Here is a 27636-nt window from a genome sequence, read left to right on the forward strand (position 1 = left end):
CCTGCCACACCTGTTCCTGGGAAGCTTTTAACGGATTTTCGAGGGTGAAATCCCTACTGTGAATGCACACTTTGAGCAGCAGGTGGCGCTTTGGTCACAAATTGGTCCTTCTCTGTTCCCACCCCCTCCTTGGAAATTAACTACCAGGGTTCTGCCAGAAACTGTCACATTCAGGGAGACACAGGATGCTGTTCAAATAAAATATAAAGGTTAGGGTAAGATCAGTGATGGCTCCTAAATTGAACATCGGTTTCAAGAAACCACCTCGATAAGTGTCTAGAGATGCAGAGTCCATAGTATGGTGAAAAACGCAAGCTGACATCAAAGGAACCTCTTGCTTTCTTTTTAAAGAATTCTGTGTAATGCATAATTCAAAGAGTCTGTGAAGCATTCTGGGAAACTTTTGGATGGCTATCAGCCTCTCAATTCAAAATTATGCACTCTGGGAAATGGTTGGTGCTGAAGGTGGCAAGCCTACTATGGAATTTACACCAGCAATCAAATTGCAATTACAAAGGAGATTAAAACATGACTTTAAAGAGCCTAACGCCACCCTCAGGGCTACTAGCTGTTTGGTAAACAGAGCAAAGGAACCTGTAATTAAAGGAAAGCTATAATTAAAAATTTCGACCCTCTTCAGCTTTGTTAAGAGACACTCTGAAGGCTTAAAGGGGTAGGAAAGGAAGAAAGCTTCATCTCCAGTAGTCTTGGGAAGGTATTTTATGGCTTCAAGAGGGTTGTTTCTTCTTCTGTCAGTCCCATCTTGTGTTAGTTGTTTTTCTCTTAAGTCTATATTACTCCCACTGTTCAGGAATATAGCTTGAAGGATTTGCAAACCCTCAAAAGTGAGTAAATTCAGTCTGTGACAGCAACATAGCTATGAAATTTAGAGCAGAGACCTCAAGGCATAGACTTCATAAACAGTACTGGTTTGAGCATGCTCAGCAGGTTTACGGTCAAGCTTTCTGAGGAATTTTAAAAAGTTATCTATGCTCACAAATTGGGAAAGGATAAAACCCAGCGCAGGGCGTTAAACAGAACGGTGCAATGAGGATTATCTTCATCTTTCCCTTTCAGGATCCTGCCTTCAGTGAGTCAAGGGCCTTTAGGGTTAACCAGAAAAACATCACAGAGCTTGGGTGGGTTTGAACCGCCCTGGTAATTTTTTTTTCTTTTTTTTCTTTTTTTGGTTTTTTTTGAGACAGGGTTTCCCTGTAGTTTCTAGAGCCTGTCCTGGAACTAGCTCTTGTAGACCAGGCTGGCCTCGAACTCAGAGATCCACCTGCCTCTGCCTCCCGAGTGCTGGGATTAAAGGCTTGCGCCACCACCACCTGGCTCTGGTAATTTCTTTAATGGAAAAATGACATGAACATGTCCATGTGGTGGATGCTACTGCCCAGACTCCTGGCAGTTGCAACACGCTCATAGGTACCCTACTTTATGTCCTGCGAGCCAATAGGAGCCATATACCTAAGTAGCAACACACGTTCAGGGTTTAACTTAGGCTTCACTTACGCAAAGTTGCCCCCAACGAATGGTCACTTCAGTGTTAACAATGCTTAAAAAGCGAGGCTGAGTAGAAATTCAATCAATGTTATCTGGACTCTGAAGTAAATAGGTGATTAAATGGTAAGACTACCCAGGCCTAATTTTAAAGACATTTAGTTCTGCATCCTTTTAAGAACTTGCCTCACTGCTAAGTAGATTGAAAGATTAAGATGTTTTGCAGGATGCCCAAGATGTTTCATTTCTAAAGACCCATGAATCTGGAAAAGTGTTTTTAGAGACTCTGAGAAACATAATTAATTCCCGAGTTAGGCCCTTTGAGACAGAAACTGCTTAAAGCCTGATACAGACCTTTTATCTAGTTAATTAGCTTTATAGAGAGAAATTTGCACATTTAACAGATGAGTACAGGTTTTATTACTTGAAGCACAATACAATTTATTTTTATATTGTACTTTTAAATTAGAGAAAAAAAGAGAAAAATGATTTTGAACTCTGAAATAACTCTAGATGCCCTGATAACAGGGAAGGACAAGGTGATTAAATAGCATTTTTCAGTCACAATGAATAATGAAAATTTAAATATAATGTCCCACCCATGACCCTCAATGGACCAGTTTCTTCAAGATAAGGGGCTGTGGGGTGCCACAGAAGTCTATTGTTTGTTATATAGAGTGACTGACTCCCTTTCCAGGAATGAACTAGAGTCTGAAACACACAAATCCCTTTTCTCTTTGGTCTGACATGGTTGAGAACAATTTGTGCTGAGCGTCCTCTCATTTCCTCAAAGCATATGAAATACTAAAATGAGTATAATATTCTCATCTTGATAAGACTTTCTTCCTCGTCGAATATCTGCTAAGTAAGAACCCCCCCCCCCCCCCCTCGATGTTCCTTGCAAACACTGTGAGCCATTTCTCAGAGGCTGTGTCTTCACAACCTTGATGCTCACTTTGATTCTGGTTGCATTCTAATGGGCTCTTGTGCTATTGAACCATCTGTGGCTTGAGACCAAAGTTTCAGCAGTAACATTTTTTTTCTGAATACAGATTTTTCCATTCTTGCACTTGTGGGTAAGACCGTAATGCATGGCTAACGGGTACCATCGGTAAACTTGGCATCAGTCACTTACACCAAAGCGTCTCAGTTCTCAGCCGCGCTTTCTTGTTTCTTGGTGCACAACTGCTTTCGCGATTGCCTCCCACTGGACTGTGATGGGTGAGGCCACCTATGCACTGAGAGCCAACTGACTCTCCAAGTGTCATCTCCCATAAGCGCCACAAAATCAGTTATGGGGCACTCGAAAATATTAGCTCAGAACTCATGCCTTTCCAAATTACATAGATCCTGTTACTCATCCTAACAACACTAGCATTACGTTTACCTTTCAAAAAACGGGACAAATAATTCTCTTAAGAGTATTTCAAGCTAAAATGCTTCAATGGTTATGAACATCACTCCCATGCTCATTGAATTCAATCGAAATCGTCATGTCCAAAGGAAATTCCATTTCCCTAAATTCTGTGTGTGTGTGTGGGGGGGGGGGTAGATAAAAGTCAGCATTCCTCAGGAACTTGTGGACCAGGTTCCCCTCTACCAAAAGGAGCCATTTTCTTCACCACTGCAAAAGAGGCCAATGGCTCTCTATGGTTCCTATTAGCATGCCAAAGTGCATACTGGCTTCCTGGCTCCCTTAATATCACAAGTACCTGTTACACACATTTCAGAGTCCCTGATGGTATCCTGGCTCTTCTCACTCCCTCCCCTCCTCTAAACTTCTTCAGCTCATGGGCTTCCCTCCCCAGTTCCTCAAGCTCCTAATTGCCCTGCTATATGCTCCTCTCTTCCACCTGTACCTGTCTTCATCTCTCCTCTCCCCATTTTTCTCTCTCCTCCGATCTCTCTGCTCTGCCCCTACTTCTTTCATGGCCAGATCCAGTCTGCTGGCTCTGTCCAGTCTGCTACTTTCTCTCTCTGCTCTGGACTCTTACAGAAGCTTCTGGCTGTTCTTGCTCTCATATCTACAATAAAATCCTCCCCCTCAACCACACCTCAGTTTATAAAAAACAACAAAAAACCCCCAACCAATCAAACAAACAAACAAACAAAAAAAAAAACAAGCTTGAAATTGGTGAATAATTGTCAATTTTGCCATTAGGGTGTTCCTTGGAGGCCTGACGTACAGGGGTTAGATGGATGTGAAGGGGCATCAAGGGCCTGGCTTACGGTTGGGGGGGATATTCCTCACGAGTATATGCTGTAGGAAAGAGTACCACTCAGACTGTTGAGTCCCTGGGTCTCTCTTCATCTGCCTTGAATGGCGCTTGACTGACACTTGAAATGAGTGTAGACCCTGCAGCAAGCAGGAAATCCTGCACACAGGAGGCAAGAGCACAAACGGTTCATGGGGCGATATAGTTGCTTTTATTGCTTTTTTTTTTTTTAGGGCCAGGCTAAAAATGACTTAAAGTTCAAACGTTGATCCTTTATACTAGCAGTCTGAAACAAAATTGAAAAGACATAAAGCTGAATGTGTCTTACAACTCTTCAGCAAACCTTTCTTCTTGTGGCTTATCATGAACTTTTACTCTGATAACGGCTTCTGAAGCAAATGGATGGCACCTGTGCAAGGTAAACAACCATTTAGGGTGCAAACGAGTTGGCGTCAGCTTCCGCTCTCCCTTCCAGACTTTTGACCTGCTGTCTCTCTTATGGTAAAATTCATAGCAAAACATGTTCTGAAAAGTTTTATCATAAGCTCCAAACAAATAGGAAAAGTGACAGTCTGGCCTCTGTCAATCAAAGATGATCCCACAAGTAGCAGTATTGTCTGATGAAGCTGAGATGCAGAGCATAAAAGAAGCTAGTGGTTTAGTGATACCAAAAAAGAAGAAGAAACTACTCCACGGTGATTTTGTAAACAAAATAAAAAAAAAATGGCAATTTATTTCCATGAGTGTATTTTTATGTGATATGATGTGTGTGTGTGTGTGTGTGTAGATATCTTTCACATTGAATATATTTATTAAAGACCTCAAGAAAAATTAAGGCTGCTATCGAATACTAATTGATGTATGACATTAGCGAAGGCTAAGTAAGTGAAAGAATATGTTCAAGGCTGTAGTTAAACTCGTATCTCTTGAGTCTCTGGGCAATGTATTATATGTAACGCTTGGTTCTATGAAAATATCTAGAATTAGAGTTACCTCGTGTGACAAACTCAATAGGCAAAGATGAGCTTTAAAAAGGAGACAGCTTCAAACCCATGGAGAGGATGTTTTCAGTCAATACATTATGTGAAATGACTTCCAAATTTGAAATGCCAAGGAAGATTATCTTGTTGTTTTTGATGAGGTGGAACCAAAGTAGGAAATTCATGATAATATGCAATATGTTAGCTCTGTTTCCTTTCATAGTAAAAGCAGTAACTATTAATGAATTTCTACCTATACCAACTTTTCATTTCAGATTTTATTTATGTTGCTTTTGAGGGAAAATTATACATTCTTGCTAAGTTTTATTGCTAGTGATGTTCAGTACCTTCTTACACCTCTTTGTCCTACCTTAGTTTTCTTTTTTTTTCTGCCACATGTTAGTGCACACAGTATATGTGCATGTGTGTATATGTATGGGTGTGTATGTGAGTATCAGCATATGGGCACGTGTGTATAGGTGTTAGCATGTATGTGGGCATTCTGAGCCATTGCCTCTGTTCTCATTCTCTCTTTCTCTCTCTTTGCACCCCCCCAATCCTTTCTCTGCCCTCTTCTCTTTCCGTAGTGCTGAAGATAGTATTCAAGTCTTCAATTGTCTGATGCTGAATTAAATCCGTTTCCCAAATTTTTTAAACAATGCTGAGGAATTTGTAATTTTTTGCCTCTTTGATAAGGAATAAATTGTCTTAGTAAAGAATCATGGTTTTCTTTATAAATCAAAAAAGTCTAAGGCTGTTATAAATCAAAGAGGAGATGATTTCACTGTAATGTAGAAGACAAAGATGTTGGCTTTGGTAATGTGTCCTGTATGGTATGTTATCCTTGCACAAATACGCATATGAGTTTCAAATGGGTTGTCCCTCAGTTCCTCTCAAGGGGCCTTGACTCCTGCACTCCTTCCTAGTCCCTCTGTTAGGATTTGCATTTATTCTAACTATGTTTAAGATGTGTAATTTGTTCAAAATTGTTCCAAAAATCAAAAGAGAGGCCAGACAGGGAGCAATATTTCCAACTCTACAGCAGCAAACAAGGGACTTAATTGTTCCAATATTCTTGTCACAGCCCTCACTGTGGCTGCCTCATGTTGGGCTCGTTGTATGGCCCTGCAGGAGAGGCTGTTGTTTGAGAGTGGGTCCCTCAACAACATTTTCTGTCTCTTTTCCGGTGCCTGGCATAAGAAAATACTTCAAGGTTCTGCCATTTCTGGATTACACAGCTTCTCTGACCTCACTTCCTCCATCCTTTGAATCCTAAGCCGTTCTAGCCACAGTCATCCTTCCAAGTACTTTTGAGCAGGCCGGCACCTCAGGCTTTGTCTAACTTGCCAGAAATGTTCCTCCCAGAGTCTCATATGGCTTGCTCCCCCATATCCTTCAGATTTCTGTTCATACATCAAGCAGTTGGTGAGACAGATCCTGAATATCTTATATAAGATAGTAATTACATTACTATCAACAACTAGGCATTTGGCACGCAGCCTATGTGTTATATTTGTGAACTATGAACAGTTGAATCTGTTATCATCCACAGACCCAGGCAGTATAGATCTGAAGTGATAGGACTTTGATGGTTCGTTATCTCCTCTCTTTATTCTTGTCAATATTTTCTCAAGATTCTCCAAAGGCAAACATCACCCAGTTACTTCTGGTTGCCAGTCATGCTTTTCTGCATTTTAAACAGGAGCTGCTCTACTGCCGGTTACTTTGGATGTTTCTACACAGTGTTGAAAGGAAGTGATTTCGAGTCCCTGAGTTCTTTCTTTTTTGACCTTGGGTGAGTGACTTTATTATCTCCCTTCCCTATGTCCTTAAGCAGAGAATGATTAATACGACTGACCTGCCCTCACACACGGAGCTTTAGCAGGGATGAAATGCAGCGTGTTGCAATGTGCTTTATAAAATAGCTCAGCGATCAAGCAACCGTGGTGACAGATGCCTACAATCTCAGCACCCGGGAGACTGGAGCAGGGGGATCATCGGTTCCCAGTCAGCCTGGGCACGTAGTGGCTTCAAGTGCTAAAGGGAGCTCTTATTGTTAGAACCAAGGCTATCGTCTGAGAGCTTTGAACTTTCAGCGTCAGCGTCGCACCGCTTTAGTATCTCACCGGGGTGAGTCTCGTCTGAGAGGCACGAAAGTAACTCTTTTGCTGCACAGTCGACGGAGGGCGCAAGCTGGAGGGAGGAACTTGCAGACTTAGAGTAATTAATTAATTAAATCTCTCCGGTCTAGTAGACAGAAATGCAAAGAAACTCCGAGCTCCGTAACTTTTTGTTTTCTCATCATTTCCATTAATTAATCTTGCTTTACTTTTAAAAATTCATAACAAAACTTTTACCACTGCCACAGTATTTAAGATGAAATTATGAACATAATTTCCCCTAACTCAAGAACGTAAAACATACTGTTTTTCCTATTCTGTTTAGTGACTAACTCAGAGTCAAAGACTTGTGAGATACAGTTGTCCAACACCTAGGATACCCTAGGTTCTTTCTGCCCCCATCTCTGAAAACAACCAAACAACAACAACAACAACAACAACAACAACAACAACAACACACACACACACACACACACACACACACACACACACACACATATGCATGTGGGTGCACGTGCAAAAAAATAAACCCAGGAAACAAACAAAGACCCTTTCAAGACAAAGGAATGTAATATACTTCTCCACTGAAAAAGAAGAGATTAAGCTAATGAGCCATCACTCACATGTTAAGTTTTTAGGGAGGCCTAGTTTAGGCAAAGTCTACAAAGGAACATATGGAAATAGATATTATTTTCAGAACGATTTTACTTGTATTTTTACTATTTAGAATATTATTGAAGGCATCATAGAATTCTTACTAAACATCAACGTAGTTACAAATATCTATATATAAATTATTTTCTACTTTTATTAAAATAGCAATTATCAAGATTTAAGGGTTTATTATTTTTATTTCTTTTGGGCCCAGAGATATCTTTGTAAATTCTTCACAGACCTGGCACAGTAATGCTGCCATGAACCTGATGGTGACCAAGTAGGCTATAAATAAAAGTTCCACCAGGCATGGTAGTGCACACCTTTAATTCCAGAACTTGGGAGGTAGAAGCAGGTGCATCTTAATGAGTCTGAGGTCAGCCTGGTCTACATAGTAAATTTCAGTCCAACCAAGGCTATATGGTGAGGTTCTGTTGCAAAATCACCCCAAAACTTTCAAAGTAGAAGTTCCTTACAAACTTATTTTTTGGGGGGGGGGGTTTGAGATAGGGTTTCTCTGTGTAACAGTCCCGGCTGTTCTGGAATTCTCTTTGTAGACCAGGATGGCCTCGAACTCACTGAGATCTGCCTGCCTCTGTCTCCCAAGTGCTGGTATTAAAGGTGTGCACCACCACCACCCAGTGATAACTATTTATTTAGTAGACTTGAATTGTGTCATGTCCTCAAGAACAAATCACCACCATTTGCCACCAACAACCGTGAGAGAAACCTGAAAACTTATTAAATGAACCCACGAAAGTTTCAGTCTTGGTTGGAAATTGTAGTTCTCCTATCAATTTACTTTTAATTGTGCATGGAAGCGTCTTGTGATAGAGTGAGAGAATGGGGTGCGGGAAAGAAAAATATAGTCTTAAGTAGCGTGTAACACATGGCGATTATTTGTTCTGGCAGTTCACTATTGATTCTTGGAAATAATGGCATGATATTACAGCTATTGATCCCGTGTACTTTGACGCTCTTGAGGAAGCAGTAAAGTATGTCAACGGAAGTCAATGCAATGAGTCATTCCTTATTGAAGACACCATTATGGCGGTTAACGATAGAGTTAACAAATGTCTTTTTGGATGATGATGAATATTGCAGCCATCGTTTGCTCATACATCAGCTACTCTCAGTAAGCTGAGGCAATGACAGCAGGGCTGGACCTAGATTTCCTTTCCAGGTACAAACCCATTTTTATTTTTTTTCCCCTTAGTAGTGGAAAAAGGAATTGAGTTGACTTTGGCAGCTACTCAGTTGTGTAAGCTTGAGGAAGTCATGTAACTACCTTGAACCTTAAGCTCACGAAGAAGAAAAAAAATAATGTTCACTTATCCATCAGGCCTATTGTGAAAAATAACACGAAATACACATGATGGCTCTTGTCAGGCTGCTAGAAAGCAGTAAGGGCTAGGCTTTTCTCCCCTTTCAGATTAGAGGTGTAAGTGAAAGTCAATAATCACCATGATTGGGGGACAAGAGCATGGCTTTATTCAAGTTGACTGAAACGTATTTCAGATTTAGTACATAAGGCCACACTAACACATGAGTTTTGAAAAGTTATAGATATATCTGTGTTGAATGGTCTCTCCACCAGAAAAGTCTTTTTCCTTTTCGGGAAACCTCAGTCATGTTCAGCCTTTTGTCTTTTAGGAAGTCTTTTCTGATGCCCCATGCACTGTGACTTCTTTTTTGTATTTACATACTATACAACTTACCCTTCCTTTCTATTTACCAAGGGAAGGGAAAATGCTATGGAATATTTGTACACAGTGTGAAAATACATTGCTGTGATTGGTTTAGGAAAGAGCTGAGCAGACAATAGCTAGGCGGGAAGTATAGGCAGGACTTCCAGGCAGAAAGGAAGGAAGAAGAAGATGGGACAATAAGATGTGAAGGAAGTCAGACATACAGAATAAAAGAAAGGTAAAAAAAAAGTCATGAGGAAAAATATAGATTAATATAAATGGATTAATTTAACTTACAATAGCTTGTAAGATAAACCTAAGCTAAGGCCACACTTTCATAATTAATAAGTGGCTGTGTCATTATTTGAGAGCTGGCTGGCAGGACAGAGAAAAACTCATTATGGCAGAGTCTCTCACTGAATGGAAGAACACTATTTTAACTAGAATAGCTGGTCAACAAGCCTCCAGGAATTCCTGTCGCTGCCTTTCCAGCATAAGGTACATGCTGCTGTGCCTGGCTTTTACAAAGTTTCTGGAGAATTGAACTCATGTCCTCGTGTATTTGCATTGAGAATGTTATCCACTGAGCTCTCTCTTCAGCCCAAAGCTTTTTTCTTTTATTTTTGAGATTATAATATAATTACAAACTTTCTCTCCCTCCTTTAAAACCCTCCCATATACCTCTCTTTATTGTCTTTCATATTCAGGTCATTTGTCCACATTAGTTATTGTTACATGCATATATGTACGTATATATGTTTCCAGATATAACCTTGATTTTCATTTTGCACAGCACTGATTTCATTTAAATTAAATTAAATTCTAAAAGTTCCCTAAAATTTCAAAATAATTAAGATGTCTTAATGATGTATATGTCATCCCTTGTCTACAAATTCCCTCCATCTTTTAAAAAATATTATAAAAGGGCTAGCTTTATACCACTCAGGTTCCTGTGGTAATATTTTGTGATCTAACAAATAAACCTTGCCTGAAAATACAGAGTGTGGAGCTAGTTACTATAGAGGCCAGGCAATGGTGGCACACACCTTTAGTTCCAGCACTCGGGAAGCAGGGGCAGATGGATCACTATGAGTTCAAGGCCACCTTGGGCTACCCAGGATAGATTCAGTCTAAATGAGAAACAGAGCCAGGTGGTGGTGGCTCACACATTTAATCCCAGCACTAGGGAGGTGGAGACAGGAAGGGATACAGCAGGCGGAGAGAGGAATGAATATTAGGTGGGAGTAGACAGGAGCTCAGGAATCAGTCTGAGGACTAGTAGAAACAGGATACCCATTTTGATTTGAGGATTTCATAGAGGTAAGAAATAATGGCTGGCTGTTTTGCTTCTCTGATCTTCAGGCAAGCTTTATTTGTTAGGTCACAAAAAATATCACCACAGGTTCCAATCTTGATTTTGTTTCATCAAGAACCTGTTTGTGTTCTGCAATAATGCATGTGATCTGTAATAACCAGCAGGTTTACTATAGGTAAAGAGTATATAATCCTGCCTAGAGAAAAAATAAAACTAATCCAGACCAAAGATTCTCAAGCCATTATATACTTGGATTCATTATGGGATGCAGTTTACAATTAAATTGAAAAAGAATTATCTTTTCTGAATTATCTAACTAATTATCTAACTAATTAGGTTGATAGAATGCCTAGGTTGATGGAGTCTCTAGGTTGATGGAGTGTCTAGGTTGATGGGGTGCCTAGGTTGATGGAGTCCCTAGGTTAATGGAGTCTCTAGGCTGACGGTGTGTCTAGGTTGATGGGGTGCCTAGGTTGATGGAGTCTCTAGGTTGATGGAGTGCCTAGGTTGATGCTGTGCTTAGGTTTATGGAGTGTCTAGGTTGGTGGAGTGTCTAGGTTGGTGGAGTGTCTAGGTTGATGGAGTGTCTAGGTTGGTGGAGTCTCTAGGTTGGTGGAGTGTCTAGGTTGATGGAGTGTCTAGGTTGATGCTGTGCTTAGGTTGATGGAGTGTCTAGGTTGGTGGAGTGCCTAGGTTGCTCTGGTCTCAGTGTCAGGACTTGGAGAAACTGGAGAACGACAATGTAACGTTTTCTGCAGATGTTCTACAAAGTGAGTAAGAGCATTATGGGTGCTTATTATATCTCTAAAGTCAATGGAAGAAGGGTGAAGTCATCCTGGTATTGTCATCCTTGAGGCACATTCTTCAAGGTATCATGGAAGCATCCTGTCTCTTCAGAAGCTGTGCCCACTATGCGGGCATTAGCACCCTACTTTGTTCTTAAGAAGCCTTGCTAAGTTTGGGAAGTACTTCCCAATTGTCTGGATCCATCATGTGACAATCTAACCCCTTTAAATTCTTAGGGAAAAATCCTCCTATTTAACATGTGATTGCTGCCTTGGTAAGAACGTTTTGAATTCTTCTCTACATTGGTTTTCCAATACCATTTTGAAGTAGTATAGCTTAGAGAAATATACATGGAAGGGGTCACAATATATATTTTACTTTATTGTGATAATATTTCCAAACGAGAGTCTTTTAGAAGACAGGTTGTTGTGGCATAATTATGAAGGTGTCCAAAGTGCTAAGGATGTAAATGTTAGTTGCACTGACACATGCTCAAGATATTTTCCAACCTTTAAGGTTCTTTTGTATTGTTTCTGTTAATAAATAATGGTGTTTGTTGAATGGGAGGTGGAAGGAGCTATTCCTTGGGGGAGGGTGGGGTACATTACAAAGTAGTAGAATTTATTTCTCACATATTCCATAGGGGAGGACTACATCACATTTTCTTGTTTCACAGGTAAGCAGGTTATGTGCATAAATCAGGATAATTAAGGATTCTGAAACAGTAATAATAATAACAATTACAATGGGGATATTAATAAGATGCCACAGTGCAGAATATAGGCCCCAGTCAGGAACTACATTTCCTGCATGCTTCTGTTCCCTGCCACACAATCCGAGAATGGAAATCATGCCTACAGTTTCTAGGACAGACAGCAGAGCACAGATTCTCAGTGCACAAACAAACAAGTGCGCACATTTGTGGTGCCCCCTGAGAACTTGAAATCTTATTCTCGTGGCTCCAGGCAGCTGGCCAAGAAGAAAGGAGAGGAAAGGCACGCAGGATATTTGTCTTTTCATTTGGAAATGCTTCTGCTCAGAGGAGCTGGGGCAGTGTCCGTGCTTTTGTGGGAACTAGGCGTGCGCCAGTGGAGGAAGCAAGATCAAGAGCAGTTTGCTCTTTCAGGACTTCAAAGCCCATTCATTTGAAGATGTGGCCATTACCATTTTGGCTTCCTCACTGGGCCTTGGATAGCCCTGTACTTTCCAAGAGGAAAGCCTTACTGGGTTGGGGCCCTTTAAAATGTATTCCTTCAAGTGCAATGTCCCAGAAAATGTGCCCTTCCTGGCTGTGCTCTGTGATTATAGTCCTGACTGTGATCTTTGTTCCTATTGGATGAGTCAGATGGAGAGGTGAACAGGGCAGGGAGTCTGGGCTACCATTTTCCTAGTGCGCTCTTCTTCCTAGTGTGGAGAATTGTCAACATAAGGACCGCATCAAGCATGCCCTGATTCTCCTACCTCAGAAGCTTTTCTTTTTACAATTCGAAGAGATATTAGGAGGGAAAAGCCAGAAAACAAAAAAATAAATAATTACAGTATTAAAAACCCACTTTGGCTGTTTATCCTATTCAGTCCTACCCACCAGTCCAATAGGACTTGGGGATTATTCTCATCACTGGTTAGTTAAGCCCCGGCACTAAGTTTTGCTCATGGGGTTTAGGCATTTTCTGAGAATAAGATATACAGTAATTTTTTCATCTAAAACCAAGACTCAAACCAAAACAGAATAAAGTCTAGGGCAGCACTCTAACCTGTAGTCCCTAATAATCTAGCTCTTTTGTGCTAGTGATTCTGAATATTAGACAGTGGTTTGTCTCTGAAACAGAGAAGCATCTGTCTTATTTAGTGGGTCCCCAGATCTTAATATATACAAATATACAAACACATAATATACATAATATACAAACACATGTGGAATGATTAAGTCAATAAGTCTTTGACAGCTTGTCCAGTTAATATTCTCTATGTGATCTTGGATACCCTTCTCTTGTGCCAAGTTCTAATCTTTCAGCTCTGACCATTTTGGCCTCCTGATCTCACACCATGGAGTGACCGTTTTGAGTGATTCCTGAAATAATGCCCACTCAAGCCTGGAGATGTCTCAGGGTCCCTCTGGCTGTGCGACAGGTAAGTGGCAGCTCTTTCATTTCCTTTTCGATTAGATGTATTCTAGTTCCTCTGTCACCGTGACAGCTGAATTCAATGTCTGTGTGCTTTAGTAGGAGAAGATAATCTGATATCCTGAATCTTTGTCTTTGTCAAGTGAGGAGTAGACACAAGCTCACCCTTCAGGAAGGCCTTTTGTAACTCTGATGATATCCCTGTCTACTTTCTGAGAATGGTCTTATGGGACACAGCGACACTGCATCTCCTTAGAAGCTTGGGAGGACTCTGTTTCCCCTGTTACGGCCTTTCTCGAGTACTTTAAGATTTTCTTTTACCTAAGAGGCACATAGAATTTTACCCCAATTAGTTTAGAATATAGCTGTAATAACTATCTTACCCAGAATTTTTTAATAATTAAAAGATGCTTTTAAATTCCAGTTTTTGAGAACATCTCAAGTTTTGGAACTTAATGCTCACTCTAAAACTGTGAGTGTTCAGGGAATCGTTAGATGAGAAAGCAGCCCAAGGAGCAGCAGCAGGATGGGAAAAAGGAACTTAGGAAGAAAATATACCCTGAACTCACTGACTAGTCTTACACCCCTTCAGCGGGCATTTTGTGACTACATACTGTGTGCCAGAGATTATAGTCACCTGGGCTCAAAGATCTTAGCCTGCCGGAGAGTCTTTATAAATGTGTTAGAGCCAGTGTGGCTCTGTGTGGCACATTTAATCCTGGATTTTCCACTTATCCAGTAAATGACCTTGCGTAAATCACTTTACACTTGAGTGTTATCTGTAGGAAAGTAACGGATCACCTCAAGCTCTAATGGTATTTAGTTTTGGATTTATCAAGGAAAATAGTAACTGATAAAGATTGCTTACATTGAAGTACGCCATTTCAGAAATCATGCTGTTGCATGATTTTTCTTAAAGTCTACTTTTAATGAATAAAGTGTATATACTAAATATCTCAATAGACTCATATTATCAGCCTGATGATTATTCTAATTTCTTGTTTGTGGTAGGAATTTAGCAGAATCACTGTATGGGTAGATGCTAGAATGAGCAGCTGTACTTTGACCTTGAAGAAACCTTGTGGAAAACAGTGATTGGTTTTTTTTGAAGGGGCATTGCAGCCATCCCATGACTTTGCTCATAAGATGCCTCAGGCACACCCGAGGCTCCTGTATTATTGTGAATTGCCCATGATGCATAATAAAAAACTAGAGTCATGATGGTATGCGATGCTCTCTTTCAGTAAGACATGTAAGTTAGATTAAGGATCTTGGTATGAGGAATACTTTCTGTAACTTTCAATAAGTACAACTTTGTACGGTTGTTTGGGGTTCAGTTCATCAGAAGAGGCTGATCCTTCCTGCTGCCACATAGTCCTTAAAATTTCATCTTGGATTGCCTTCTTTCCTCAACCAATCTATGATACATAGTCAACCCAACACTTCTTCCTTCAGTAATAATATATAATATATATTATTATAACATGTTATAATAATATAATTATATTATTATATATTATTATATATTATATATATTATATATATTATAATAATATAATAATGTTATATTGTGGAAATTGTGATGGACATCTGAAATGAGAGATGACTGGTTCTGTCCCTTTAAGGAATTTACAGTCTAAGTAGTCATGTTCGCGAGACTTTATGGTTACACCTCTGAAATTTGTAGGGGACCCACTGTCATAGCAAACACCTCTTCCTCTGACTATTATACTCGTCCCATCTCCTCTCCCACAATGCTCCCTGACCCTTGGGTGCAGGAGTTGTATTGTAGATACAACATTGGGACTAGGCTTCATAACTTCACATAATACGCTTGAGCATGGGACCTAGGAGGCCCCAACCCTATACAAAGAGCTATCGGCAACTAAGAAATGGTGAAAGCAAGAGAAACAGTCTTTCTGGGAAAGAGCACATTGATTGGTTATCTAACACTAAATGGTCTCACACACACACACACACACAAATTATACAGATGGAGCAGGTTGTGCTTATATAGCTATAAATATGTATATGCATACATATATATGTATGCAACAACAATTAATAAAAAGCAAGTCTATGAATTTGAAAAAGAACAAGAAAGGGATATGTAGGAGGGTTTGGAGGAAGGAAAGGGAAGGGAAAATGATGTAATTATAATCTAAAAGATGTAATAAGAAAACTTGAAAGCCGGGCGGTGGTGGCGCACGCCTTTAATCCCAGCACTCGGGAGGCAGAGGCAGGCGGATCTCTGTGAGTTCGAGGCCAGCCTGATCTACAAGAGCTAGGTCCAGGACAGGCTCTAGAAACTACAGGGAAACCCTGTCTCGAAAAATCAAAAAAAAAAAAAAAAAAAAAAAAAAAAAAAAAAAAAAAAGAAAACTTGACTTTGGGTATGAAATGTTTTTCATAATAAATGTTATCATACTTGAGATGCATCAGCAAATGAAATAGGCAATAGCTTTTGTTTTCATGAAACTCCTTTTGCGAGGATAAAACAATAAGGAATAAACATAATCTCAATAAAAGCCAATGTATACAACACAAGGTAAAAACAGCCACCTATGGGGGTAAAAATGTAAAACGGATTAAAGAGAAATGGGGAGCCGTGACGGACGTGAGAATAGGGATGGATGTTTTACAATTTTAAGAATGGCCAGAGTGACATTGAAGTGAAGGCACAAAAAAGTGAAGGGATTTATCAGTGTTGGGGTAGGTGGGGAAGAATTCCATGTAGACAATGGGCACTGAGACAGCACCCCCACATACCCTGGTATGAAGAGTGTCCGGAGTGAAGCTGGACAGGTAGACTATGGATGACAGCCAGGCAGTGGGGCCAGGGCAGGGCAGCACAGGTTGGGCTTACGGGGCGTGGAAGGGCTATGTACTGAGTGTCAGTGAGGGACGTGGGAGGGCCATGTACCGAGTGTCAGTGAGGGACATGGAAGGGCTATGTACCGAGTGTCAGTGAGGGACATGGAAGGGCTATGTCAGTGAGGGAGATGGAAGGGCTGCTTAAAGAGCATGGGGCAGATGAGATGCTCCTTCTGTTTGTTGTTGGTTAAGAGCATAGGTTGTGGGGGTTGGTGAGGAGGGGACCAAAGCAAGCATCTGGAGGTATCCTGGAAATTCAGGCTAGATGCTTAGTTTGGACCATGAAGAGAACTGCTGAGGTGTTCTGGGATATTTGTACACTATGTGAAGATACATTCCTTGATTGGTTTAACAAAGAGCTGAATGGCCAATAGCTAGGCAGGAGCTATAAGTGCAACTTCCAAGGACAGAAAGAGACAGGAGGAGGAGGAATCGAGGGGCAGCAGACCCCAGCAGACATGGAGAGGACACAGGATATTCAAGGTGGAAGAGTGGTAACACCACATCATAGAATATAGATTAATATAAATGAGCTAATTTAAGCTATAAGAGCTAGTTAGGAATAAACCTAAACTATAGGCCAAGTCTTCATAATTAATATAAAGTCTCTGCATCATTATTTGGGAGCTGGTTGGTGGGACCAAAAAAGACTTGTTAATATGGTACCAAACGTAGGACATGATTATCTAAATATAGGGCCTGAGAAAGGAAAGAAAAATTCTGGACAAGGAGCAAGATGTGCATTCCTAGTCGTTCAGTCTCTCAGGCGGGTCAGTGCTTGGTGGTGCACAGAAACACAGCTCCTGGCAGCTAGCTGCCCATGGGCTAGAGCCAGTCACCACCACCATGTGCCAGCACTATGTGCTAAGCTGAGCCACATAGTGGCTGACATGGCATTTTTAAGACTTGTCTCAGAGGACCAGAGCACTGCAGACATTTAGTAAAGCCAGGTCCAGACACAGAAAACTTGTAAAAATGTACCATATACTTAAAAAAAAAAATGTGTTTAGATGCTGAAGAAAAAAAAGAAAATTGGCATAGACAATCATAAAAAATAGTTTAAAGAGTTTAAAAATAATAAAGTCTTTAAAGTGAGTAAAGTTATATATATACATATATATGTATATATATATAACTTTAGTTTTATATATATATAGGTATATATATATATATATATATATATATATACACTAAGCCACATAAAGATGAGAAATACACAGGGTATCTGGATTCTTTATAGTAACCCAGTCTATATATTTTCAGAATGTCTTAACTTCAGAATGGAAGTCAGAAAATAATGCATTGGGGGAGAGATAATGCCTTGGTTTCCATAGTAAGCAAAACGTTATGGATCTATTCAAAATTAAAAAAGATCAGATTTGTTCAGGGGAGATCTCCTGAGGATCTTGGCTACAAACATGAGGGGAAAAAAACAAGAGAAACTATAAGACAGGTGACATATTATATGCCAGTCTGTGGACATGGGAACAGCTCTGAGACTGGATGAGACATGAGGAATCCTGTTGGCTCAGAGTTCTCATGACTTATCCTTTCATATGGCATGAATGGAGGTTTGATTATACAGTCCAAATGGATTTATAAAGTTGACATATGTATTTTACCTGCTTAAACATAAAAAAGCATCCTCTTTAGCTCACTCGTACACCTTGCACATTCCATACTTGTGTTAATGCAGGTAAATATGTGTTACCTTTAAAAATTTGTGTGTTTTCAGAAATAAAGGACCAGTCATTGATGAAAACAAGCAGCCCATATGATACAGCTTTTCAGAATGCCTCTGAAGCAGTTTCCTCAAAATTCTGCATCCAAAACAACTTCAAAGCTGCTAGCTGAGATGGTTCAGTCTCTTAGACTACTTTAGCCAGGACTTCAAGGAAGCCCTGTACTTTCCAAGCACACAGAAACTGGACAACAAAAGATACAGTTATCCCTATCAGGACTTGACCATTGCTCCAATTTTCTCATGGTTCCCTAAAATTGTCATCACCCCCAGACAACAGGAACCAGTCTGGAGAACACAGCACTCACATTCCCAAGAGGTGGGGTGGTGGTTATAGGTCATTTGGTGTGTCCTGGATGTTTATCATCATTTAGGGGGTTGGATACAAGTTGTTTTTTGACACAGCCATATCTTATGGGTATGGCAGAATTCATAAAGCCAACACACCTGCTTGGCAAGACCCAGCTAAGTAGACCCACATGACGTAGCTTTGCCTTTTCATCTCCACCTGTTGCATACTTGGGGGACTTTTAATATTTGCACAATTTGGGAATATTGGATTCATAAAAAAACTCTTAGGTATCATTTATGCCTTGTCTCAGGAATGCTATTTCTAAGTTTCCCCAGGACAGTCTTGAGCATGTTATTCCCCTAGCTTTGAGGAAGATATCCTTGGAGGATGTGGCATACATAAAGAAGACAGAAGTCTCTTTATGAGGCTATGAGAGACTATTGAAGCATCTGCCCCTGTACTTACTCAGGAACGAGGTACTCAAAACAAATTAAACTCAAAAAGGTCAACATGATTTGGTGGGCTAGAAGAGTTGGCCACAGATCGGACTACAAGCCTCTTCCTACAATATACTCAGGCAATTACATGGTGTATACAACAACAAAATTAGACTAGCTAAAGTTACCTCTGTCCTATAAAGAGACTCATATTAATGGGCAAAGAATGGTGTAGAATGAGAAAAGAATGAGATGTCAGGGCCTCCCTTTCTTAGAAAAGTTAGCTAATGTAGAGCCATTATGGTGTCGTATCAAGAACACCAAAATGTCAGGATTAGACATATAGACAAATTCTATAAAGATATAAAATGCAAACATTGTATTATGCCAGAATTTGAATAATAACTGCAGCAACTTTTGCCTGAGGATATTTCTTGGGCACTCTAACCATTAAGAGTTATTAATACACTGTTTGAGATATGACAGTCTTCCTGGACTAACTTGGAGATTTTGTTTTGGTCTGGTTGCTTCAAGGACACTAGACCAAAACAAAACTGTGTTAAAGTTAAAACCTCTTCTTTTTATTTATACCAAAGGGGGAAATGTTGTGGGTTATTTGTTTAGTGTGTGACGATATATTGCTGTGATTGGTTTAATAAAGAACTGAATGGCAAATAAGAGGTATAGGTGGAGTGTTCAGGGAAAGAAAGGAAGAGGAGGAATCAAGGGGCAGGATGTGCAAGATGGAAACGAGGTAATACCACATGATAGAATAGAGCAAAATAAATGTCCAAACTGAGTCAACTTTATAAGACCAACACTGGAATTACCTAGTTGGAGCAGAGCAAAACACCAGGGGTTATGTGATCAAAGTCACATAAAAACCTAGTTGCTGTAGAATTGATAGTATTTTTTCCCTTTATAGGATCTTGGGTGTACTTGGTAGCACATGGTCAGGAGAGGATTTTTGACCCATTTGGATAGGTGTGGTAGTGCCCTAGCTTAGTGTTGACTACAATGCCTACTCCACTGAGTCAGTTTGCAAGAAAGAAAACCAGATATTTTTTTCAGAAAAGAAACCTAAGATACATCTGATTTGCAACTGTCAACAAAATTAGAAGAATTTCCCTTGGCAATTTTCAATTAAGTCAGTGCCATTGTGTAAATGCTTATAATGTTTCAACTAAGTCCAAGCTTTAGAATATATACATAAACTATCTCCCTGGCCCCTTATATTTATATATTTATATTCACATTTATATTTATATTATTCATATTCATATTTATATTATCCAAATTCATATTCATATTCATATTTATAGGGGGCCAGGGAGGTAGTTTAGTCAGAAAAATACCTGCAATGTAAGCATGAGTCTGTGAGTTTGGATCTAACACAAACACAATAACCAGGTGTGGTGGTGGTGTATATCTGTAACGCCAGTGCTGAGAAGGCAGAAACATGTAGGTTTATGAAGCTTGTTGGCTACCCAGCTGAGCTGATATGATGAGCTCCAGGTTCAATGTCTCAAAAATAAGATGGAGAACAATTGTGGAAGACACATGACATCAGGAAACATGCATACACACGCACAGCAATAAGACACATGTATCTGCACCTACCAGCACAAGTGCACACCACCCATGACCTGTGTGTACACCATACACAGTAATACACACATATAAATACAACACACACACACACACACACACACACACACACACACACCACAGGTTGCCATAAACTCAACATGACATTCTTAATCTATATTCTACATGTATTCCTCTCATAGAAGGATTAGATTCCTATAATCAATTTTCTATTTTTAGAAATATCCTTTTAGGTAATTTTAAAATCTTGGTGTCTTTATGATACATTAGTGGCATGCAGTTCTTATTTCCATGCATATTTACTTTGTGGCTAGTCTAAATTACCTGTGTTTTCTGCAGTTTGGATCTGTCTTACCGTCTCCTACTGTCTTTATAAATGGAGAGTGATGGGCAATGCATGACTAATTGAGAAGGCCAGAATGGCACTTTGTGGGGAGGTCTGCATAGGCAAAGAGAATTGCAAAATCGAAGCCGGTAATTGAGTAAGACAGAAAAAATGAAGGTACATTTGTTCTGTTTGTCTAAGTGTGGCCTTCTTTCTTTGCTTTCCTCAGCTTTTTATGACCCAAGCAGTCAGAAGAAGGAAAATGTGTGGTTACCTTGCAAAGGCCCTCTGAAATCTGAGTTTCACTTGTTTTGATTGCTAATGAATGAACCTGTTGTATACAGTCTCAAAGTGAGGGGCAAATAGACTAACAGAGGTAATTAATATGTGTGAAGAATAAAGAGGAATGTTTATCTTACAGGTAGTCTGCAGGTGTGGGGTGTGGACCTAGATAATTCTTTAAGAATCATGTCTTTATGGAGAGTTCGTATATATATTTGAAGGGAAGATACCATTTGATATTGGCTTTAGGATCTTTTCTTATTTCTTTGGAGATGTCAGTAGAAACTGATAAGAGATTCTGAGGTGAATGGTATGTATTATTTCTCTCTCTCTCTCTCTCTCTCTCTCTCTCTCTCTCTTTGTTTTTCAAGACAGGCTTTCCGTGTGTAACAACCTTGGCTGTCCTTGAACTAACTCTTGTAGACCAGGCTGGCCTTGAACTCACAGAGATCGGCCTTTCTTTGCTCCCAATGGGATTAAAGGCGTGCACCAACACCACCTGATGAATGGTAGTTTGTTAATAACATGTTTTTTTCTTTCTGTTGTTTGTTTCTATATGAATTGATACAGTGTGTGGATGAAAGACAAGAAATACTTAATCTCTAGTACTTCCTGTAACCATTCTAAAGGTAAGCGTCTGTCTCCACCACAAGGATAAAAAGTATGCGGGCCTTTCTTCCTTTACTTTTATCCTTGGGGGAGATTGAAGAGCAAAAAATAGGCAAAACTGCATCATGGCGTGCTTGTGCTTGGTTTCAAGGCTTCTGTGAAGTATACAGGAAATATGGGATAGACGCCAATGGCCTTGGTCCTCCCCCTCTACTCTCAGCAACGTTACAGGGTACATGAGTTCTAGGTGACTACCTGCAAAGGAAATGTGGGGATTTTAATTGCTCTGGAACATATGGCTTAAGCATACAAACTTCCAATACGCAGACAATGAACTGAAATTGATCATGCAGACCAGAATCATTGCTTAATGGCATGGGAGACTTGTAGGCTTATGAACACCCTTGATCACTATAAAGAAATGCTACTTACTATTTTATAATTTGGCTTTAATTCCTCAGCGCCGTCAAACCTCAATGAGAATGCAACACTAAAGACTGTGTTTTTTTAATATGCTAATAATGTGAAACTGTATTTAGAAATATCTATGTCCTATTTAGGAGTAGATTAAAAGCAGCGATATTATTTTTGGAGGCACTGCGCAGTTACTGATCAGAATGACTTCAATCAGTCTTCAATTTGCTTCTATTCAGGATCGCAGAGAAAGCTGCATTTCATAATGTAATTTGAGAGAACCCACAACTTCTAAAACCCCAGGGGAATGTTTTTGTATTGCAGAAGAAATAGACCACGGTGCTTGGGAGTCACCATGGCTGTCTGGTTGTCTTTCCTATTCTGTTCCTAATTAGGCTCTGGGAAAAGTGACTTTTTCTCACCCACAGTGACAGTTATGAGATTCTTTTGCTCAAATCATCTACAAGAAGAGCTTGGAATTCATGTTCCTTAGACAGTTGCCAGTTCTGCTACGGAAGATTAAATACCCCTATCATACATGCCATACCCTGCAGTTAACAAGAAAGAGGGTCAATGTAGCGTGGCCCCATCTCTGCGGTGACCGCAGTGGGACCGTCAACCCAGCCACTTCCATGTGGTGTAGCAGCTAAGAAAGTCGTCATAAAATGAACAGGACAATCAAAAGGCTATCGTTGCATTATGGGATGTTTAAGATTATGACCCCCCTTTTGTGTGTCTCTAAACTTCTAAAGCAGGGATGTCTGGTTAGGGGTAGTTTATACCACGGAAGACAATTTAAGGGTCATTGCTTACCCGTGAAGTTGATTTTCAGCAAATAATCCTTGTACAATTTCTTTCCGTCCAGGATTTTCATCGCATCACAGAGCTTGGTGGTGTTAGGACAGAGGGTACGCTGCATTTTGTGCAGCGCATGCGCCATGGCGTAGACTGCGTTCACCACAAACATGATCTTGGATTCTTGCTCATAGTTGCTGCTGTCAATGGCCAGGTGCTTGTCGCAAACCCGTCTGTGGTTTCTCTTGTTCTGGAGGCTGCACTGGAACTTCTGCTCCCAGAAGTCTCGGAACCAGGGGTTGCGGTGATTGTTGTAGGGGTTGAGGCTCTGGAAGTAGCGGTCGAACTGGCGAACAGGATGGGACGCCAGCTCCAGGGTGATGGCTCCGTAGGCTACGTGCTCACTGCCCTTGACGATGCTCTCCTGCGCGCCCCAGCCGTCGCTGGCCACCCAGGTGAAGGAGGCATTCACGCGGCTGGCTGCGGCGATGAGCTCTCGGGAGTCGTCACTGCGCATGAATAGGACCACGACCCGCGCATTGGGCTTCTGCAGCAGCTCGCGGATCACGCTGTCGTAGGACTTGCGAATGTTGGAGCGGCCCACCTTCTCCGCAGTGGCGATGCAGATGTTGCGCAGTCGGGCTTCCTGCTCGAAGGCCTCTATGCCCGTCTCCCCGTAGTCACCCTCAGAGGCGACAGTGGACACATAGGTCCAGTTGAAGAAGCGCAAGATCTCGGCCATGGCTTTGGCCTGGTAGAAGTCAGGGGGCACGGTCCTGGCAAAGTAATCATAGCGCGACTTGTCGCTGAGTTTGGCGCTGGTGGAGGCGTAGCTTATCTGAGGGATCTGGAAGAGCCTCAACAGGTTTGCCACCTGAGCAGAGAGACAAGGAAAGCACCTTAAAAAAAAAGAAACTCAAGCAAATGATTATGCATAAGAAATATTAACACCATTCATGTCTGTTAGCAGCTTCCTTTTCATGTGGAGGTCACTTCTAGAGACCTTAACCAGATGCTTTTCTGGATGCGGTGTTTAGGTATTGGGGAATCAGTACGAAGCAGGTAGCGTATGTTTTGGGGAGGGCACGAGAAAAATAAAAGGTCATCATGACTGGAGCTTCTTCAGCTCGGCGTTAGATTTTAGGCTAATGAAACCCGTTCAGAGGCTCTGAACGTGGTTGTTTTAAGCTCCTGAGGTCCTGCTATAGTTCAGCCAGACAATGAACTTCAGAGAAGTGGCCAAATTCAGTTTTCAGACAACTTGGCTGTGGCTGTATAGAAAGAGCCCGGTGTTTAATTCTCACTTCCCCCTCTTTTGCTAAAAATGGCAGTCTCTGAAAGAGTTTAATTTGGGAACGGAGTGCCACATGGACAGTCCAAATTAGATATTTATTATCTGGGTTAAGACAAAGGAAAAAATTCAGTTCTACTTAAATTCTATTCCGATCATCCAGTTTTAGGTATATAATTTGATAAACTTCTGAAACCACAGCAACTTTTTCTTTGCCTTGTTTTTTCTTAAAATTTATAAAAGAAAAGCATACAAATATGCTATCATATTTTCGGTTAAAAATCAAGTGAAGAAGTATTGATGGCCCTGTTAAGAATGATTGAGTACTTTGAAATAGTTAAAGCCTATGCTGAGTAAAAAAAATAAAGTTTTTATAAGTCAGCTATCAACATTTCACTATTTTTATTTATTGTAGGAAAAAAAAAAGGAAAGTGATCCCAGTTTACCAAGGAGTGCTGCGTAGATAATTTAAAAATTATATAATTGTACAGATCAAAGTATATTATATACATATTCTAATAAGATATGCAGGATGGCACATGCATTTAATCCCAGCACTCTGGGGTGTGTGTGTGGGGGAGGGGGAGTCAGGCAGAGGTAGTCAGATCTCTGAGTTTGAGGCCTTGTCTACAGAGTGAGTTCCAGAACAACCAGGGCTGCACAGAGAAACCCTGTCCCCAAAACAAAACAATCAAACAAGAGGTTTTTTTTTTTTTTCTTCCTGAATTCTGAAAGGTTGTCTTTGTGGACTTCACATTACATAACTCTTTGTGTCAACTTTAATAAGCGAACAAGTTGAGTATTTCTGAAGACTATATCCTGGGATAAGTTTAGGTCCTTCTAAAATTTTCTTCTGGCAAGTGAAGTTTTGCGTTTACATACGACATGCAGGGAGATCAGCTTGAGATGGGCTGTTCTGAGCACAACAGAAGCAACGTGAAGCCATGGACATCTGAGTCCTGATGAATACCCATCAACCATCAACCAGGTTTATACACAGCGACAGAGCATGTTATTGGAGAGCTGGCCTGCTATTAAGAATAACACAGATATAGTCAGAGCGATCAAAAACATTTCCCAATTCCAGTAACTCTCACTTACCTCCAGCCGCGAAATCTGAGCTGTGACACACCAAATAATGGAGAAATTAGAACCTCAAATGGAGGCGAAAGGTTGGCTGTATCAGAGGAATGTAGCTCTTCTCTGCTAAGGACAGGACGACGTGCCTACACTGACCCTTCAGAGCACAGGGATGACGTGCCTACGCTGACCCGTCAGAGCACAGGGACGACGTGTCTATGCTGACCCATCAGAGCACAGGGACGACGTGCCTACGCTGACCCGTCAAAACACAGGGATGACGTGCCTACACTACCCATCAGAGCACAGGGATGATATGCCTACGTTGACCCGTCAGAGCACAGGGACGCTTTTTGGTACCCAGGCCAAGTGCTGGCGGCCCTGAATTGGTACTGTGATTACTCCTAGTACCTGACTTCCACTGGACTTGCGTGCCACTATGACAACTGTGCTGATGCAATCCCTTTCTGTGCAGAGACCTGGATATTTTGGGTAGCAGAAGAAAGGACATTTCTTCTTGAGGCAATTCTTATGTTATCTTCAAGTTGGAGTCACTAGAACTTGAATCCTCTAGGGAGCCATAAAGTGAAAGAAACTAAACAAAAATATACCCAGAGGCATTATTTCCTGGAAGTGAGGAGCCATAGTTCCTAAGTCGTTGAAATTTTCTTCTCCCAAAGGGGTAAGGAAGTGTTCAGGATAAAAACGTTCTTGTCTTTTGACTGCTAGATCCTTATGGCGTTATGTCTGCCTCTCCAGAGTGTCTGAGAACAACTTATGGTTAAGAAGAGCTGCACAAGAGAGTGAGTTAGCTCCAACATAACGGCAGCATGAACATTCTCTGTACTGAGAAAATGTGGGGTTAGCTGACGCTGCTTGAGAAAGCAGTGAACTAATATAAGAGACTGACTATTGCCACTGCTTTTACTGCGGCTGTATATGCTCCCCTGCATGTGTGCTTAAGGGAGCTACAGTTAACTCTGGAAAAATGAGCAGACTTGCTGAGGTAAGATATAAGGATGGAATTTGTGTGTACAATATTAACTATGTCATCTATATTGAACAACATGGAGCAATAATATGAAGTAATGCTATTCAGACTTACATTATAAACACATTTGCAACAAATTAATAATAAGGTAAAGTATCGAAATACTCTTTATTATGGTGAACTGTTCATTTAAAATTAGTTTCCTTAGTTATAAAAGTAATAATTCTGAATTTGTAAGTAGATACCATAGAAGAAAGATTATTATTCTCTTCTTCTTTTCCTCCCTCCTCAGTCTAATCTTATTTCTAAAAAACAATATTCAAAATTTGGTATTTGCATTTTTATGGATCCACTTATAAAATCTATGACCATTTATAATGAGTATGTGCCGCGCACCTCGGTCCCAGTCTGCACTCTATGCGCTAGAACCCAGTTTGCAAGCTCCAGGCAAGGGGCTGGAGGTTGAGAATACACACACAGAGACAGACCAACACACAGACCTTCCAACACTGGTGCCAAAAGCCCCTCTTTAATAGTACCATGGAGGCTTAAATACACTGCAGTCAATGGCCAACAGTTGAAAATCCCATCCTCTGATCCTCTAAGCTAGGCACAGCTTCTAGTAACTTCAATTAGAAGGTTCTAGCAGGGAAGAGCAGCTGAAAGCCAGGACTCAGTTAGTCCCAACAAGTGTGTGCATGTGCTTGTATGTAGGTGTGTATGTCTAAATCCACACATGTATTTTCTTTTTGGGTATTTATAAAGGCCTTTTGATATAAATATTATCTTCATTTCAACGTACAAAAATGAATTCTATGAACTCATGAAATCTTTCCATAGTTTTACAGTTAGAGCATAGCAGAAAATCAAAATGCTAAACTAAGTCTTTGGCTTCCAGGACCACAACTGTGCTCTTCCACCTCCCTCTATACCTCTACTGTGTGGGCATAATTTTGAGACTTGAAGTGTGGAAATATTCAGCCACAGAGACCACAAGATCGAGGAACAGCAGTAGTGCTTGGTGTATATCATCCACTACCTACCTGATGTCAGTAGGCGTGTTCCTTGTTTGTGCATGGTCATGTGTGAATGCAATGCATGCCTGCCACAGCACACACATGGAGGGAAACCTCAGGGGATGGTGCTCACTTCTACCTTTCCATAAACACAGGCATCTGGGGCTTCTTTTGTCTCTAGCTCTTCTCTTGCCCTAAGAGAGGTAGGGTCATAGACGTGTGCTTCCACATCTGACTTCATGTGGATTCTCGGGATTCTCTTCCAGGCTCTGTGTTTACTGCTTATGTGGTTAGTGACCCAGTCACCGATCCTCTCCACAGACCCCTGAGCTTTTCTTTTTCTAATGTAAGATTTAAAAATTGGGGTCAAGAGATGTCCAGTGTGTTGTCAGCTGAGTTCTCTGTCTCATTTGTTGAAAAACTGGGCTCTTAGAACATTCTTGACTTGCTAACTGGCCAGATGGTTTCTTGGAGAAAGCATGAAGAAGTGAAGAAA

General features: G+C 40.7%; 1 protein-coding gene across 1 annotated transcript in view; it reads right to left on the reverse strand.

The window, feature by feature from the left end:
* Nucleotides 1–27636, reverse strand: part of Grm3 (glutamate metabotropic receptor 3) — an 86363-nt gene that overhangs the window by 45579 nt on the left and 13148 nt on the right. Inside the window, exon 2 of the mRNA XM_038315552.1 lies at nucleotides 22781–23636. Within this exon, the coding sequence (XP_038171480.1) occupies nucleotides 22781–23636 (856 nt within the window). The remainder of the gene's footprint in view (nucleotides 1–22780; nucleotides 23637–27636) is intronic.

This window comes from Arvicola amphibius, chromosome 18 (genome assembly GCF_903992535.2).
Source record: "Arvicola amphibius chromosome 18, mArvAmp1.2, whole genome shotgun sequence".
NCBI lineage: Eukaryota > Metazoa > Chordata > Mammalia > Rodentia > Cricetidae > Arvicola > Arvicola amphibius.